Below are 15,683 nucleotides of genomic sequence, written 5' to 3'. Positions count from 1 at the left end.
GTCGGAGCTAGTAGCGGCGTCGTAACAGAAGAACCCCTTTCCTATCTGAACGCCGCAGTAGAGATAGAAGCAAAGGACAGGAACTGTCTTCGATGCTCTTTGCCGTTGGGTAGAATTTGATGGGTCGTTGAGAGGGTTAGGAGTCTTGGTATCGTCCACCGACACGGGTGGGACCGGTGACTGGCCAGGGACGAAACGTGTGTGGAGGCAGGATGCCGCTTTGTTGCCTGTTCGCACTGCCACACATCCTTCCAGCGTTCGTTCAAGTGTACATATATCTCACATAAACACATCATAAGCTAGTCTCCAAAAATGGAACTCCCGCATTCAACTATCCGGTTCTGCTGTCCTCAAGGCCAAATGAATGCTATGGAATCCCACAGAACCATCAGGCACTACACTCGTGGTCAAATTACATGAAGAATGCCCCTTGATAGCTCTGACCCGATACTGGCCAAGCTACACACACGCCTCGAGCTCTCTTCACCGAGCTGATCTACACCATACTCAGGCTTAGGCTGACATTGGCACGGTTAGCAGGAAACCGTGATTCAAAGTTTTCACCGGTGTGTCAAAGAGCATTCTCTCGGGCACGAGGATAATATTGATGTAGGATGAAAACTAGAGAGGTGCATTCCGATCGACTGATTTTCGACTCACGATATTCGATATCCCTTCCCCCTTCATTGCGACGTCTCAATACAAAGGTTTCTCGATTATTGCGCTTCAGGGCCCGCAATGGGGGATGATCTTCTAGACTTCGTCATCAACCATGTGTTCATGCCTCCCAAGTTGCCCCAAGAGGCGGATGAGAGTCCGGAGCGCATAGATTTTCTTTTGTCAACTATTCGCAAGAGCATGAAGCTTTACAGACAGCAGCATGCTGCGCCTGAGCACCAAGCATTGTGGGATTCATTATTGAAAATGGTGGGTACATTGCGACGAATCAACATAGACCCGAGGTTGGAATCAGCGAATGCATCAAAAGAAGGAGCACTGGAGGTAATGTCACTAGATACAAGCTGGAGCCGAACAGTGGGAGTAATATCTCTGGATGCAGATACAATCGCCATTTTTGTCCATGCTCAAAACGCGGGTGTGATCATCCGTTGTGGTGAGGAGGAAACAATTTTCGAAATTTTCGAAGCATCAGCGATGAATACAGCCGTGATGCGCTGCACAGGGAAGCTTATCCGCTCCTTTCCTGGACCTGCAATTGCCCTTCGAAACAATGTTATGCAGGATCCGGATTTTCTAGAAGAATTGGCCGCATTCCTAACCCAGATGTACGGGGGCCAACGTGAGGATGAGGGCATGGTGGACGGTGATCAACTGCTGGACGAGGACATAGTAGATAACGATTATTTGCAAGATGAGGACACAATGAATGGTGATCAGCTGCGGGAAGAGGGCACTATGGACGGCGATCCACCGCTGGATGAAGACACAATGGACAGCGATCCATGGGAACGCGAGAACGGCACATTCGCATTCGCACCCCGATGGCGATGGCGTTCCACGAATAGGCGCACAACCCATCCGAAGTACATCACTGAATTGCTGACCGGGATACTCCGTGGACTAGGAGAGCCTGCCGACATTCCTCGCATCCAGAAGAGGACATCGGACGATGTTTTGCAGCATGCGGATGATATTGTCCCATGGAGGCGCAGCTCCCTCTGGCTCGTTGTCCGTGTTGCCTTGCAAACTACGATTCACCGAGGCACTTCGAACATGAACGAATACAAGTCTTTTATGATACTCTTTCTGGCCAAGATTCTGCGGAGCGGTGTTGAGAACCGCTTACCGGGACATATCCTCTATTGCATGCGTGCCAAACTCAGCCGCCGACTCTTTAAAATCCGATCATGGGCAGCTCCGTCTCTGGTCACACTTGCCCACGAGGTTGCGCTTGATACTGAAGAACTGCTCCAAGATCGATGGAAGAGCATTCAGGATGCGCACGTGCGGGCAGCCAAGTGGGCACCAAACGAGCTAGATGTTATTGGGGACACTAGCCTCAACTTGAAAAATTGCAGGTCTTACATCAGTGCTGCTCTCGTCCCGGGGATTCCCGCCGATCCTAATGCTGCATTCCAATCACATCATCCACGATTATTCAATAATCTCTTTGACGACGAACCCGGGGTTTTTTCGGCAGCAGTAAAAGCCAATGGATTTGTTGCGCTTTGGGATTTTGAGCGTTGCGTAAAAAATCACATTGACGAATGGGTATCTCAGCAAATCTCCGACCACAACTGCGAAAGTGCTTGCGACTTAATTTCTCATTACATGACGACATACGCCGATGAGGCCGGGGATTTGTACAAAGGGGCACCAGCGGAACAGTCCATTATGCTCCTCACGCTTTTTGAGTTGTGGATGGCACTCGACATTTTGGCAGCGACTATCTGTCCCCTCTTGAAGGATTATTCGCCTGAGGTTCCACTGACTCTATATGAGGGCCTCCTGCTTTCGAAAGCCGAACCGTTGGAACGCATCTCGAGGATCCAGGCGTACCTGCGCAAGCGGTATCACGAAGCTGGCAGTGACCCTCGGTCGGTCTTCTCAGAAGTTGTCGACGCGGAAACCTTCGCAGTCAGATTTTTCGATTCGTCCCCGTCGCTCCAGGATCTTAAGAGCACCATAGAGCAGCAAGCGATGATGAGTCAACAACTTCGCGAGCTTCACTTGCTGAAGTTTGAATATAAGAAAATAATGAAACAAGCAGGTACTGAATATTGGGAAATAATGAAACGAGCAGGTACTCGAAGAAGGCAAACGTTCTCATGATTAGACATTAAACTAGATCTTTAGGCTCCCACACTGTGGATCGCATGAGGTCCTGGCACCACCCAGAATCTTGCGAAGAATGCCGTTTCAAATGGCGGGCAAGAGCCCTGAGGACAGTTATTCGCGAATGGCCCCTTCCACAAAAACCAGTACGAGCCAAAATCATTGTGTTTGAACGAGCAGTTCCTAGGGTTTTCAAGACTTGGAGGGAGACGACTTATTGGCTTCTCCGTGACATCTGTACGTCGAAGGAAGGAAGGACACTTACCACGGGGGAATCGTATATCCGCTCAGGCTCACGGAAGTCCCTCATCGGTAAAGAACGTAGCGTCCCAAATTCTCAACAACGAATATCGTTAGCACCGGAGGTGGAAATCCCAGACAAGGAAGGCGGTGTCTCTCGCACGTATACATCTTCCTGTCGGCTGTGGGACAACAACCATCACAGATGGATATATCCTCCATCTGGTTACTGCGATCTGAGCGACAGAACGTCCATCCGGATACCGGAAGAGTCTCCATATGCTTCCTTAAAACGCTTCGCGTTGGGAACATCCCACACCTCGAACGGAGTTCTTGCAAGCCAACATGAATGTCCCCCTTCGCTTAGCCTACGCGGGTTCATCGCCTTTGGTTCGTTGCGCGCTGGAGCCCGGTTGCAATGGTGCAATATTGCCCGAGAGATTCCCTCCGGAAATTTACGTTTTCAATGCGAGGAGGTGTATGACCTCATCTCTCAGGCCGTGTGCCAAGTCGGACGCCTTTCCAGCGATGGCATTTGGGAATGTCACCAGGTTTTACAAGAGGTGCCATTCGGTAATGTGTTATTGAACGTCCTTGAACAGCTGGGGACGGATATAGAGGGGAACTGGCGTCAGGGTATCACAGCACTGGGTATCACTACAGTAGCTTCTCGACTGCTGGTCTCGGCTGTGGCACAGCCGATCATCAACAGAACGTACAAACTACTCCAGAAGATACGAGACACCACTTTGCGCTGGTTGCACGAACTTCTGGCACTTCAATCACACGCTGGAACTGAAACTGAACAGGGGAGATATCGGCGAGCAATATGTCAAATAGCTGCGGTTTGTAGGAGCTCATTTGATGTCGATGCGTGCCATGCTGGCGAACTCCTTCGAACTCCGGAAGATGTTGCCATATTCATTGAATGTGCTATCATCCTTTGTAGCCACTGTCCCCAAGAAACCCTCACTAAGGCAGACCCTCATTTGCATCGGTTACTTCTCCGAGACAAGCGCCTGTCCTGCAGGATGGAAGAACTTCTTGTTACCCGCATCCAGGAAAGGGGGACCATGCTAGGTATTAACGGGGCAATATCAGCTGTTTGGAGTGGTATCGATCCGGCATGTTGCTGGGCAAGGCTACCAAGGCCTAACGACCGTTGGTTGACCACTACCGTAGATGGTCAAAGGACACAAAACGTTCATTTCAACGTATTAAGTGGCGCTTTGCTCATTGATGGAAAACCGCCTGGTTGGTTGCCATCTGACATTCGTGGGCATTCGATATACAAAGAACTCTTTGGTGCAGTACGGGACTATTCTCCACCCATAGTAAGATTCGTCGATTCACGGTTCATTTGCAGAGAAGCCCGGAAGTTGTTCCATCGGATATGGAAGACATGGACTATGTTAGCAAGGCTCATATGTTCTACGAGTCTCAGTTCGAAACCAAGGATACTGACGAGGTTCGTCGAGGGAGATGAAGGAATCGGGCTTGACTCATTCTCACCATTAAACAGACAATTCACTTTGGGTGGCGAGATGGAAGGCCCATTCTACGAACCAGATCCCCTGCGCTTGATGGGAAGAACTATCGGGTCTTGGAATTATTACCACGTGAAATCTTTCAAGGGGATCTACCGTCTATCCTGGTGACGGAATATTTTCATTGGATGGAGTTATCTACTTGTCAGATTGAGCTGCGGCCTAAGAAGGCACCCTGGACATCCTCCCAATCAAACTGGCACCTCCGTCGCACTGCATGCTCCACATGGGTCATGGATAAAGGGACCTCTGTCAGGCTCGTTGACTGTCAAAGCCGCACAGGGGAGATGATTCGTGCTATCCTTCATCCACTTGAACCTGAAGATAACATTCTTATCACAATGGAAAGGTCGTCAATGCAAGAATTGCGCATCGATCTTCCCCGAATCCAGCTCTCCTTCGTCCTGAAGGGTGGAAAGCTTCATTCATCGAACTTTCCGGGTTTCGAAGTAGATAGTAATCAATCAACAGGCACAATGCTGGGCCTCCGCAGTCAGTTGGTTTTGCGCCGCAGGGGAGATATCGCTCCTGGCGTGGAGCTTAATTATTCGAGGCGCGTCATAATCCCGACCGGGGATGTGTCTATCGCAAGTGACGGAGACCACGTCACGGTAACGATTAATAATTCGGGATCGTTGCACGTCAAATATTGTGATTATGACGTTGATGTCTTACTGGGTCGTCTGGTTGGAGATGGGAGCTTGTTCAGCACATTATTCCAGTCACTTCTTCATGCCGTTACTAGTTACTGCTTACCTGACCCTCTAACGTCGTTGCCAGGAGTCGAGGAAGCGATCCAAATCCTTCGATCAGCACGTTGCAAATCGTTCCAAAGTCTTGGTGACTGGGAGCGGCAGCTTCTGCGTTGGCTATCGGCGTTAACGCCATCAAGGATTCGGGAACCGCCCGATGAACCGCCCGATGAGTGGCCCGATAAACGGCGTCGGGAATGGGGACGGGAACGGGAACGGAGGCGGAGGCAGCATTTAGATCGGCTTTGGGAGGGTGGTATTGGAGAAGCCGTTTGGAATAAAGCACTTAGTCCGCTTGTCCAACACGGTGCCTTTTGGGATGAGGCCCAATCTATTTTCAAATGGGTTGATGAAATGCGTGTCTTTGACCCTTCCATGGGTATTGGAGAATCGGAACGCAATTGGAGAGAACTACACCTGCTTTCCCGTGCTAGATGTCACAATGCAGTCTGGTACGGCCCTGATGTTCCATGGGGCATGCGGGGTGTAGACGTGATATATAAATCCAGGGACGAACCCAGGGACGTGGTACGTAAATCTTGGGACGCAGACAAAGGACTCGATACCACCCGTATTCGTGCCGCATCGAATGCCTCTAGCTTGGTGTACCATTGTCCTCTTCGGCTAAAGACCCCCAAAGCCCTTTTGTCTCACATGGAATCGTGGACGGAGAACATTAGAGGTTCTTCCCCCAACCACTTGTCGGATGTGCGTTTGGGATTTAGCAAGGAATGGCTGTCCCTGAGCATGCCACGCAAATGGATTCCTTTGTACAATGCCTGTCGAACGGAGGGTTGGGGAAACCATACTCGTTTCAAACTGTTGTTTAGTCTTTCGGCGCTGGGCTACTCTACTGATCGATACGAGGATTTGGTCCCTGTCTTACTTGCATTCGCACGCTACCCCGAGTTTCGTTCCATTGATCCGCCGTTGTGGCCTGAATACAATTTGCGCATGGGCTACAAACCAAATGCACCCCAACTCTATGACATCATCATGGCACCGATCCGTCCAGGCACATTGAGTCGCCGAGCATCTTCTCAAGTTTCTTTTCTTGTCAAAAAATTAATCGCTCAATGGGATCATGAACCTACAGGAGCGCCAACATTACCAAGTCTGCCGGATGGCGATGTGTGGCTGATCAACATCTCTGACGCCATGGTCAATGTGACTAAGTCGTTTGAACAGTGGTTTAGAAACTGGGAATTACGCCAGCACATTCTGGCAGTCCAGACAATATTGGACAAACACCAGACTTGGACTTCAGATGCTCCGGTTCCACCGATATATTCGTTTTCAACCTCCTTGCAACTTGCAAAAGTGAATCCGTCCATTGTATCATACAGTAACGTCTTTCTCCGACAACCTCCGATTCTTGCGCGTACACCTTCCCCTCTGAAAACGAAAAGATGGTTGACCATCAAACCGTCCTCGGAACGCAATAGCCTCAAAGCTCTCATTTCAACTCTCCGTTCATCCCACGAACCGATATCCCAGAAATATGCGGTTAATCTCGAGGCTAGCTACAATGCATTGCATGATGACATACAGATCAGCGTGGAGCAAGTAGAATCCCTCCGAGAAGAGCTTCACCGCGATCACCAGATGTACCAATCCCACCTCTCTCATGTGTTAGGGAAAATTCGACGGGCACTCAATCCAGACCCTCAGTCCGAGCGAGTACAGGAGGTTATCCGGGTTGCAGGACTATGGCCGAAGAGCACCACCCGTTCGTTGCTGCACCACCTATCATTCTCATCCCGTTCAACAACTAAATTATCCCCCGAATGGAAGAATGCTCTCATCCACCTCGCCCAGTCCATACTGCTTTGGCAGCGATCGGAGAGATTGGTGAGATTAGGACCCAAAACCGACGAATTTCTGAAGGAATGTTCGAGTTATCCTGATCTGCATGACATCTCTGACGACTGGCTGCTCGTCCAGGTGAGCGTGTCGTTTGTCAGCGTGGACGACGGGATTGACTCTCCGAGATTCTCAGATTGACTCCAACTTTCTTGCACGCCCTCTTCAAGTTGATGTTGCACATAACATGATGGTTCCTCGCTCACAGGATAATACCATCCTTCAGCTCAATATGGGGGAGGGGAAATCGTCCGTTATCGTTCCGCTTATTGCCATATCTCTAGCAGATGGACAAAAACTAGTCAGAATCGTCGTGCCAAAGCCCTTAGCAAATCAAACATTCCAGTCACTGGTTCGACGCTTGAGTGGCTTAGCGAATCGGCGAATATATTGTTTGCCGTTTTCCCGTGCTATCGCAACGGATTCGGATGTTTTTCGAAAAATCTATCATGAATGCATGGATACTGGTGGCATACTGGTTATGCAGCCTGAACATGTCCTGTCGTTCAAACTCACGGGTTTGGAACGACAGCTCTCATCGGCCAGGCGCAAGGGAATTCCGACTCCAAATGCACTGCTGGAGCTGCAGCGATGGCTGGATGCAAATGTTAGGGACATTTTGGACGAGAGTGACGAGATTCTGGCGGTCAAGTGCCGACTTGTGTATACAATTGGCGCTCAGCAGCCCCTAGGTCCTCAGCCTGTCAGATGGACTACGGTGCAGCATGTGTTTTCCATCCTGCGTAGTAGGGGCGGGCTTCTTGATCAGCTGGCTTCTCAAGGGGGTCTCGAGCTCGAGAAACGAGACGGATACTTCCCTCGACTTCGTATCCTCAGACATGAAGCTGGCGTCCAAATTTTGAAATCTCTTTTACAAGGAATAATGCAAGGGGAGTCTCCTGATCTACCTCCGTTCAGGCTATTTCATGGAGGGGTGCGACGAGAAGCAGAGGCTTTCATCGCCCAAAGGGACCCTGGAACACTTCCTGAATTGCGAAATTACTGTCGCAGTGACAACCATCTATGGAGCATTTTGCTCCTGTTGAGAGGCCTTTTTGCGCATGGGATACTTATGTACGTTCTCAGTGGACGTAGGTGGCGAGTAGACTATGGGCTTGACCTAACGCGGTCGCTTCTCGCGGTGCCCTATCGTGCAAAGGATGTGCCTGCACTGAGAGCAGAGTTCAGTCACCCGGACGTCTGCATCTCTCTGACATACCTCAGCTACTACTATGGCGGATTATCTTACGATCAGCTTGATATATGCTTCAAGCATATCAACGAACTAGAAGACCCTGTAGCGGAATATTGCAGGTGGATTAAGGACAATTGCTTGGTACCAGACTTCCTCCACAATTACAGTAGTTTCAACCCGGATGACCGCGAACAAAAGATCCAGCATCTCTATCCAGCTTTCGAAAGGAACCCATCGACGATTAACTTCTTCCTCTGTCAGGTTGTTTTTCCGAAGGAAGCCAAGACATTTCCTCAAAAACTCTCCACATCGGGTTGGGACATTGCCGAACGAAGGCAACACATAACGACGGGTTTCAGTGGCACCAATGACAACCGCTATCTTCTCCCCACTTCTATTCAACAGGATGACATCCCTGCGCAATTGGGTACAAATGCTAAGGTGTTGAATTTGATGCTGCAGCCTGAGAACGATCACTACCAAAGCGTGGTCAGTAGCGAGTTTCTGGACGTCATCGTCAGGGAAACACCCCAAATTCGAGTTTTGTTGGATGTGGGTGCCCAGATGTTGGAATTCTCCAATAAGGAATTAGCATCGATATGGCTTTCGCAAGTCTTGGCAGTAGATATAGATGCTGCGATCTTCTTCTCCGAAGATGACGAACTCTTCGTTATCAGGCGTGATGGGGCAACGGAACCATTCATCTCTTCGTCGTACAGACACCAGCTTGATCGTTGCCTCGTGTACTTGGACGATTCCCACACAAGAGGCACTGACTTGAAATTGCCTGCCAATTATCGTGCGGCAGTTACATTAGGTCCGAAAGTGACAAAGGATAGACTAGTTCAAGGTGAGCCTTCCTATTCCTATGAGGATATGATCGAATCAGCAGGTATGTCTTCAGGATGTATGCGAATGCGCAGGTTGGGTAGGGGGCAATCTGTCCTTTTTCTCGCCCCTCCTGATGTGGATCGCAAAATCCGCAAGTTCTCTAAAAAGATCCATGGAGAACGAATCGGTGTATATGACGTTCTTTCCTGGTCCATCAGGGAGACATGTGCCGGCCTACGGCGTTATAGTTGTGACTGGAGAGAGCAAGGCATTCATTACATCAATAGGCAATGCGCATGGGAAGAATTTTGGACATCCTCCATCCCTCGCACCTCAGTGTTAGCAAAATGGGAAGAGTTTTGGACATCCTTCATCCCCCGCACCTCAGTGTTAGAAAAATATTGGTTGAGACCCGAGTTGAAGTCTCTCGAGGAAATGTATGGGGCACCATCGTCCTCCAGGCCACTGGAACAGGAATTGTCTCATCCTGCAGCCGATTGTCGTGAGATCAAGCAGAGGAGTGAGAATTTCTCATCCTCTACGGAGAGTTGGCTGGTGAAAATGGCAGAAGAGCAGGAACGCGAAGTAACCCACGAGCCTAGGCGTGAGCCGGAGGTCGAGTCACCACCATCTTTACGGCCTGCCCGCCATCGCCTCCATCCTGATGTCGTATCATTCGTGCGCGATGGTCAAATCCCACCATTTTCTCGTGCTTTCATCTCTCTCTTTTCTTCAGTCACAATCCTTCCTCGGTATCAGCAAGACACCAAGTGGTCACGCAACCTTCTTGCAACCAACGACTTCATCACCACAATCAAGGGTTCGAATGCACGGAAAGGCATCGAGTTTCTTCGGCCCGTGAACTGGATACTATCTAGTATTCACGGACCGGAGCTCGTGGTGAGCAGTCCTTTTGAGGTGAACGAGTTGCTCCCGGAAATCCGCCGCAGCTGCAACATCAGGTTGCACGTGTACTCTCCAAGAACGAGTCAGCCGATGAGATCCTTCGATGATCTCAAATTTTATACAATCCCATCTCTACCAACGACGTGGACTTACCCGGAGAGGCTCACAGTCTCGCAGCTCAATATATTCTCAGGCCAATTATACATCAACGACTTCGAAACGTATCTTGAACTTTGCAATTTTCTGGGAATCAACACCAGTCATGATGGGAGGAACGAAGTAGAAACACAAATTGATGGTTTTGTCCTACCCAAGAAGCGTACTCGGGAAATGAGTTTAGCCTGCCCCTTTGATATCACTCCTCTGCCTTTCATCCGCAAGCTAACAAGCCTCCGGAGGAAGGGTAAGTTGTTCCATCTGATTCTAGCAGCCCGAAGTACCCACGCTAACACGCCACGCTCAAGGAACGTCCTATGCCTCTACTCATCTTGGACGAATTGTTAATGGAGCATTCATACAGCCAGAGGAGTTTTGACCGAATATACACCATAACCGATTATGTATTTGATTGTCCAGCTTGCAAATTCGCAGTAGGCGTATATACCATTATATAAATGAGCTTAGAGCCTCTCGGCCAGCGGAACCCCACATCCGATCGGTGCAGTCCCACTGTCACGCCCGTACAGACTGTGTATGGTATTACCGCGCACTGGCGTGGATCCCACAGCAACCCTACAGTGTTCGGTTGCCGTATTAGAAAGGTAGCGAATTTACGCTAGGATACGTGAGTGCGCGTCAGTCATAAAGACCAACACGAAAGAGAAAAGTCTAAGGCAAAGCAGCGAGACGCCCATGGGACACAGAAGAGAATGTTGCAACGCCGTGTCATACATATCTACGTGGCGGCATGGACGCTTGTCCCATGCCCCTCTTGCCCGTATGCCATGCCCCGCCCTCACGTCTCATGCACGATAACCTATCGATTTCACCATTGACAAAAAAGCGATGCGACATTCACACATTTATGCTGGAAATATTGGGAAGTGTTATTTGCTGTCTAGGCAATTCTACTGAGAGTGAACTCCATGGAGCAGTCGCATGCGCGCAAACTCTTGCTCATGCTCAGCTGTCTTTGTTTTGGATCTTGCAAATGGGACGAATTTCAAGTTGGTATCGTGGTTATCCCCTGTTTCCACAAATCTGGCTTTCCAGGATCTAGTCACCACATTGGAACTCGAGCAACAATCAAGAGTGCATATTGATGTGCGCGACAATCAGGAGGCCACATAATTAAGACCAAGCTTGTGCTATTGTTCAGTCTACACTGATGCAGCAGACGGGGGTATGACGCAATAATCCCATGGTCGGAGCCATAGATAGACCTGAATATGTGTCAAGGAAACACTTTCAAAAGCGGTAGCCTCATCATCTTCCAGTTTGAGGCAAAGTAATGTCAGATCTCCCATGGGTGGTGCCGTCTGTACAAGTGATATGAGATATTGTTGATGGAGCGATGCATTTTCGTGGAAGCCCGACCTCTCGATCACAAAGGGAGCCTAGTCTATTCTCGCCTGTTCCAACTCGTGTTTGGATATCACGTAGGAGATGCGATAAAAAATATTGCTAAAAGCGCAATTGTTGGCCCCCATGGTAACAGGGACGGCAAAGAAGAATGCAGGGGTGCTTGGGGCCGGTGGCTGGTGGTTTGGTCAATTCTGACCCAACTGATGATCACACCATTTTCGCCTTCACTCGTGGGAATTGGCGACCAAGTGACTCGGAGTGATCCATCTCGTTTCGGCCACCACATCGTGCGTCGGCTTCCCAAGTCCCAGGCGACCGGTCCCTTTACTGGCCCTCTACGAACATGCATGATTTCAATTGCGTCAAGCCTTCGACACCGAATATGCTTGGATGGGTATTATTATTCTCAGATCAAACTTATTTAATTTGTTGTCTTCTACTTTTATTCCGCAATTTATCTCAGGGGGCTGCTGACGACCAGTCAGAAAAAAACGAACAGAGCAAGTCTTTGCACTCTCGATCCTAGCGTTCCAAAACGATAGGATGTCACACACTGCACGGAAATCAATCTTGGGCGACACAACGCCGATAAGCCTTCCCCATTCATGATTGGGTTCGAAGCACCTGAAAACAAACCCGCTGGCATTCATATAGGAATCGGCGATAGCACATTGTCTATAAATCTACAAAGTATAGGGGGCTGCACCAAGACTTGGAAGCAAGAAGTGATATATGTTTGTTGATAATTACGGCTGCAGTCTGGCCTAGTCTGTGCTGTTGGCACTATTGTGTCCAATCCTAGACGCGAACAGGCACCAGAACGCCTGGCTTGCAGTTACTTCTTGCGATTTCACAACACTCTCGTGGATTCTCCCCAATCCTTCACCCAATAGCGTCTACAGTCCTCCCCCACTCCATTGAAACTACCGTCGTCCTCAACACTCGAGACAACACCATGCCCACCTAAGATTTTGTGAGCTACGTCATCAGCTGGAGAGCGCAAATTGCTCGCAGCGTACCTCCAACGTGGGGAGTCACCGCGTGTGAAAATTTCTTCGTTACCCTTCGTCCCCGCGGCATCTTTGCGCGTCACCGGAGACCCAAAGCAAGTTCGCCTAGGTCTGGACTTCTGTGCTGAATCAGATTTCAAATTATCCAGGGCGGTTTGCAAATCATTCTTCTCCCTCTCAAGGCTGGCGACAATTTCTCTCATCTGAGCGACATCACTTTCATGTTTCCTTTTGATATCGTCCAAGGAGCTTTGTAGCCGTTCTATACCCCCCTTTTGCGCATCGATACTCTCCCGGAAAGTGCTAAGCTGCTTCAGTGCGTGCTTGTTCTCAGCTTGTGCTCTGTGGGTTGGTGCATTCGCGTTATTCGGTTTTTCTCGTATTTCTTGAAGTCCCTGCTCCAACCTCAAATTTTCTAGGAGTTGTAAGTGAGGCCGGACCTGCAACTATAACAAGCCTTGACTGGCCAGCATTGTGGACGCTCTCAAAGCCGAGACCCAAATCACCTTTTTCCTCCTTTGTTCCCTGTGAAGCCTTGTCGTACTCGTTCAACAGCGCGGGGATGGGCTGGGTGATATCAATCTCTCGCTTGGATTTGACGTCCAAGGGCTCTTGCAGCCCAGCTTCCCCGTTCGTAGACCCAAAGCGATTTGGCAAAGAGACGGACTTCTTGGCCAGCTCAGATTTCAAGACATCCAGAGCCGTTTCCAAGTCACTCTTCTCCCTTTGATGACTAGCGACAGCTTTTCTCATCTGAGCAATATCAACCTCATGCTTGGATTTCATATTGTCCAAAAAGCTTTGCAGCTGTTCTGTCTCGTCCCTCTGTGAATTTATGGTTTCTTGGGCAGAGACAAGCTGTTTTAGCGTGCGCTTATTCTCCGCTTCCGCTCTCTGTGTGGATGAGTTCGCTTTGTTCAGTTTCTCCCGTAGTTCTTGAAGTGCGCACTCCAGATTCCAAATCTCCTCACTATTTTTCTCTGTGGGTCTGCAGGTTAAGCCAGATCTGCAACTACATCAAACTTCAACTAACCAGCATTTGCTTGATGTTTTCTGAACGATGCCCGGAGGCTCTCCACGCTACGCTCCAGATCATCTCTTTGCTCCCTCAGCTCCTGTAAGGCCCTGTCACGTTCGCCCACCAGCGCACGTATGCGGCGGTTTTCGCCCGTCGATGGATCTCCGGTCTCGATTGTGATTCTATTTAAATAATCCCGCTGTGAATAGGAATGGAGTAGCGTACTCACATCGTCTGAATACCAATCTATCTCACTGACGTCTTTTGCCTTCCGCAGGCTCGCATTTTTGGTACGCCATGGCGATTGGGTGGCCGCTCGGGTTACTTCAGGGTGAGAAGACATATCCCCACCTGATGAGGAGCCGGAAGGGAATGATGGTGCAATGGGTGGGTCAACATCCGGCTTTTCGCCATAAACCACCCATAGAAATAATGTGAATGATCTACAAGTCTCCAATGCTTACACCTACTAATGTATCAAGGGCAAGGGCGTTAACCCAGGTCTCTTGGTTCTCCACCTCCCATGTTTTCAATGTCCTTCCCAAGCTTTCCAGCTCATCTCTAGTGGGCGCAATGTCTCTAGAATCGCTGGACTGCGGCACCCCAATTTCTGCCTCGACCATTCGCTGTATACGTTCCTCGAGCTCAATCTCTTGGCTAAGGAGCCGTTGCCCGAGAGTCCCCACGAGGGTAAGTTGTCGTTTCTTGTTGCTGATCAATGCCTGTAGTTGTTCCCGTATTCCTGACCGCAAGGGTGGGTTACCCTTAGCAACTTGAGGTTCGCTGAAATTAGGCGGTATTTTCGGTTCCATTAGACGTGGAGGGCATAGCAAGAAAAGAGACGACAAGGTAGTAGACAAGAATGAGGGACAGGTTGTGCAAACGTCGTTCGAGAGTATCCCATATCCTGAAACCTGAAGGGTCTGGCTGCACAAGCAGCATTTCCTTGCCAGGATCCCAGGATTCCCATTCCAGCCACTTGGTTTGTCGGCTGATGCCGACGCGTAATGTGCGTAATCCGGGACCAAAGCGAAGGGAGACAGCCTCCATCCCTTCCGAGTCCCCTTATTACTGCGTGAGGGTTCCCGCACTTCACAGGCCCATCGGACGTAGATCTACGTCCCACACCTAATCAGGTACCGAAGAATTTGATAATGTGCCTGGCTCGTCCTTGGCAGCGTCTAAGTGGTTTCTTCCGTTTATGTAAGGGGCACATACTCCTTGCGGCGGCATAGCAATAGATTTCTATATGCGGTCTTTGTCAAACCCACGACACAGCCGAGTCAAGTGCTGTAACCACGAATGTCTGAGTCTGTGTATGCCGTCTCCGATGGGGGCACCATCGTCAAGCTGACGCCGAAGAGAGCTTGATCATGGAAGCCACTCATATTATATAATCGAGCCTGTTCAATGGATTCGTCGGCAGCACTGCGGAGGGGGATCTCCAGACTGCTAAAATTAAAAACCAAGTCTAATTTCACCCACTCCGTTTTGGACGCTGTCGAATCTGGTGGTGGCCGGTAAATATATATACAGACTATTTTACTTTCTTCCTAGCAGCACAATCCTCGGATTTTCCTAACGTTTGTTGCATGTAAGGCAGCTGGTTTGATGCGTCAATGCCTCCCGCCAGTCGCACATTGCCATCATCTGAAACTAGATAACAGCCATTTGGTGGAAAGAATATTTATTCGGTATGTCCCTTCAGTACCCGAAGATTCCTTCCTCAAGGGCATAGCGACCTCTCAACATCACCACCTGATGGCCGACACCTAGCCTTGGATGATGGTATCATAGTTGTTTGGTGGGGTATGGCGACAGGGGTTCCTGAAAGGTCATATTCCATCGAATCTTCTCCCGATGGCAGCCATCTGGTCTCAGCCTCCCGATTGCATCGTGTGCCTCTAAAATGCTGTCGGTGGGAGCTGCATTGAACAGAGACAGCTCGATCTGGATATCGATCCTTGTCGACTGCCATTTTCCATAGATTACTTTGAATAA

General features: G+C 49.6%; 4 protein-coding genes across 4 annotated transcripts; 1 reads left to right on the top strand and 3 right to left on the bottom strand.

Moving 5' to 3' along the window:
* Positions 1 to 738: 738 nt before the first annotated feature.
* Positions 739 to 10,665, top strand: EI90DRAFT_3125522 (uncharacterized protein; the record flags this gene model as incomplete). The annotated part of the gene is made up of 6 exons (XM_039063838.1): positions 739 to 2,764; positions 2,818 to 4,346; positions 4,403 to 4,504; positions 4,559 to 7,279; positions 7,335 to 10,533; positions 10,595 to 10,665. The coding sequence occupies 6 exons, from the start codon at positions 739 to 741 to the stop codon at positions 10,663 to 10,665; spliced, it is 9,648 nt and encodes a 3,215-aa protein (XP_038914747.1).
* A 2,118-nt stretch (positions 10,666 to 12,783) lies between these two features.
* On the bottom strand, positions 12,784 to 13,418 carry EI90DRAFT_3063528 (uncharacterized protein; the record flags this gene model as incomplete). The annotated part of the gene is made up of 1 exon (XM_039060736.1): positions 12,784 to 13,418. A coding segment is annotated over one exon (391 nt), but the record flags the coding sequence as incomplete, so codon positions are not given.
* A 5-nt stretch (positions 13,419 to 13,423) lies between these two features.
* On the bottom strand, positions 13,424 to 13,878 carry EI90DRAFT_2885684 (uncharacterized protein; the record flags this gene model as incomplete). Its single annotated transcript, XM_039053958.1, has 2 exons — positions 13,424 to 13,644; positions 13,698 to 13,878. Coding segments are annotated over 2 exons (402 nt in total), but the record flags the coding sequence as incomplete, so codon positions are not given.
* A 118-nt stretch (positions 13,879 to 13,996) lies between these two features.
* On the bottom strand, positions 13,997 to 14,666 carry EI90DRAFT_3063521 (uncharacterized protein). Its single transcript, XM_039060735.1, has one exon. It carries the CDS (start codon positions 14,492 to 14,494, stop codon positions 14,126 to 14,128), a length of 369 nt encoding a protein of 122 aa, XP_038914744.1. The 5' UTR covers positions 14,495 to 14,666; the 3' UTR covers positions 13,997 to 14,125.
* Between the last annotated feature and the right edge of the window lie 1,017 nt (positions 14,667 to 15,683).

This window comes from Cantharellus anzutake (assembly GCF_015039405.1).
Source record: "Cantharellus anzutake strain C23 chromosome Unknown EI90scaffold_32, whole genome shotgun sequence".
NCBI lineage: Eukaryota > Fungi > Basidiomycota > Agaricomycetes > Cantharellales > Hydnaceae > Cantharellus > Cantharellus anzutake.
This window is presented reverse-complemented; position numbering and strand designations above follow the sequence as displayed.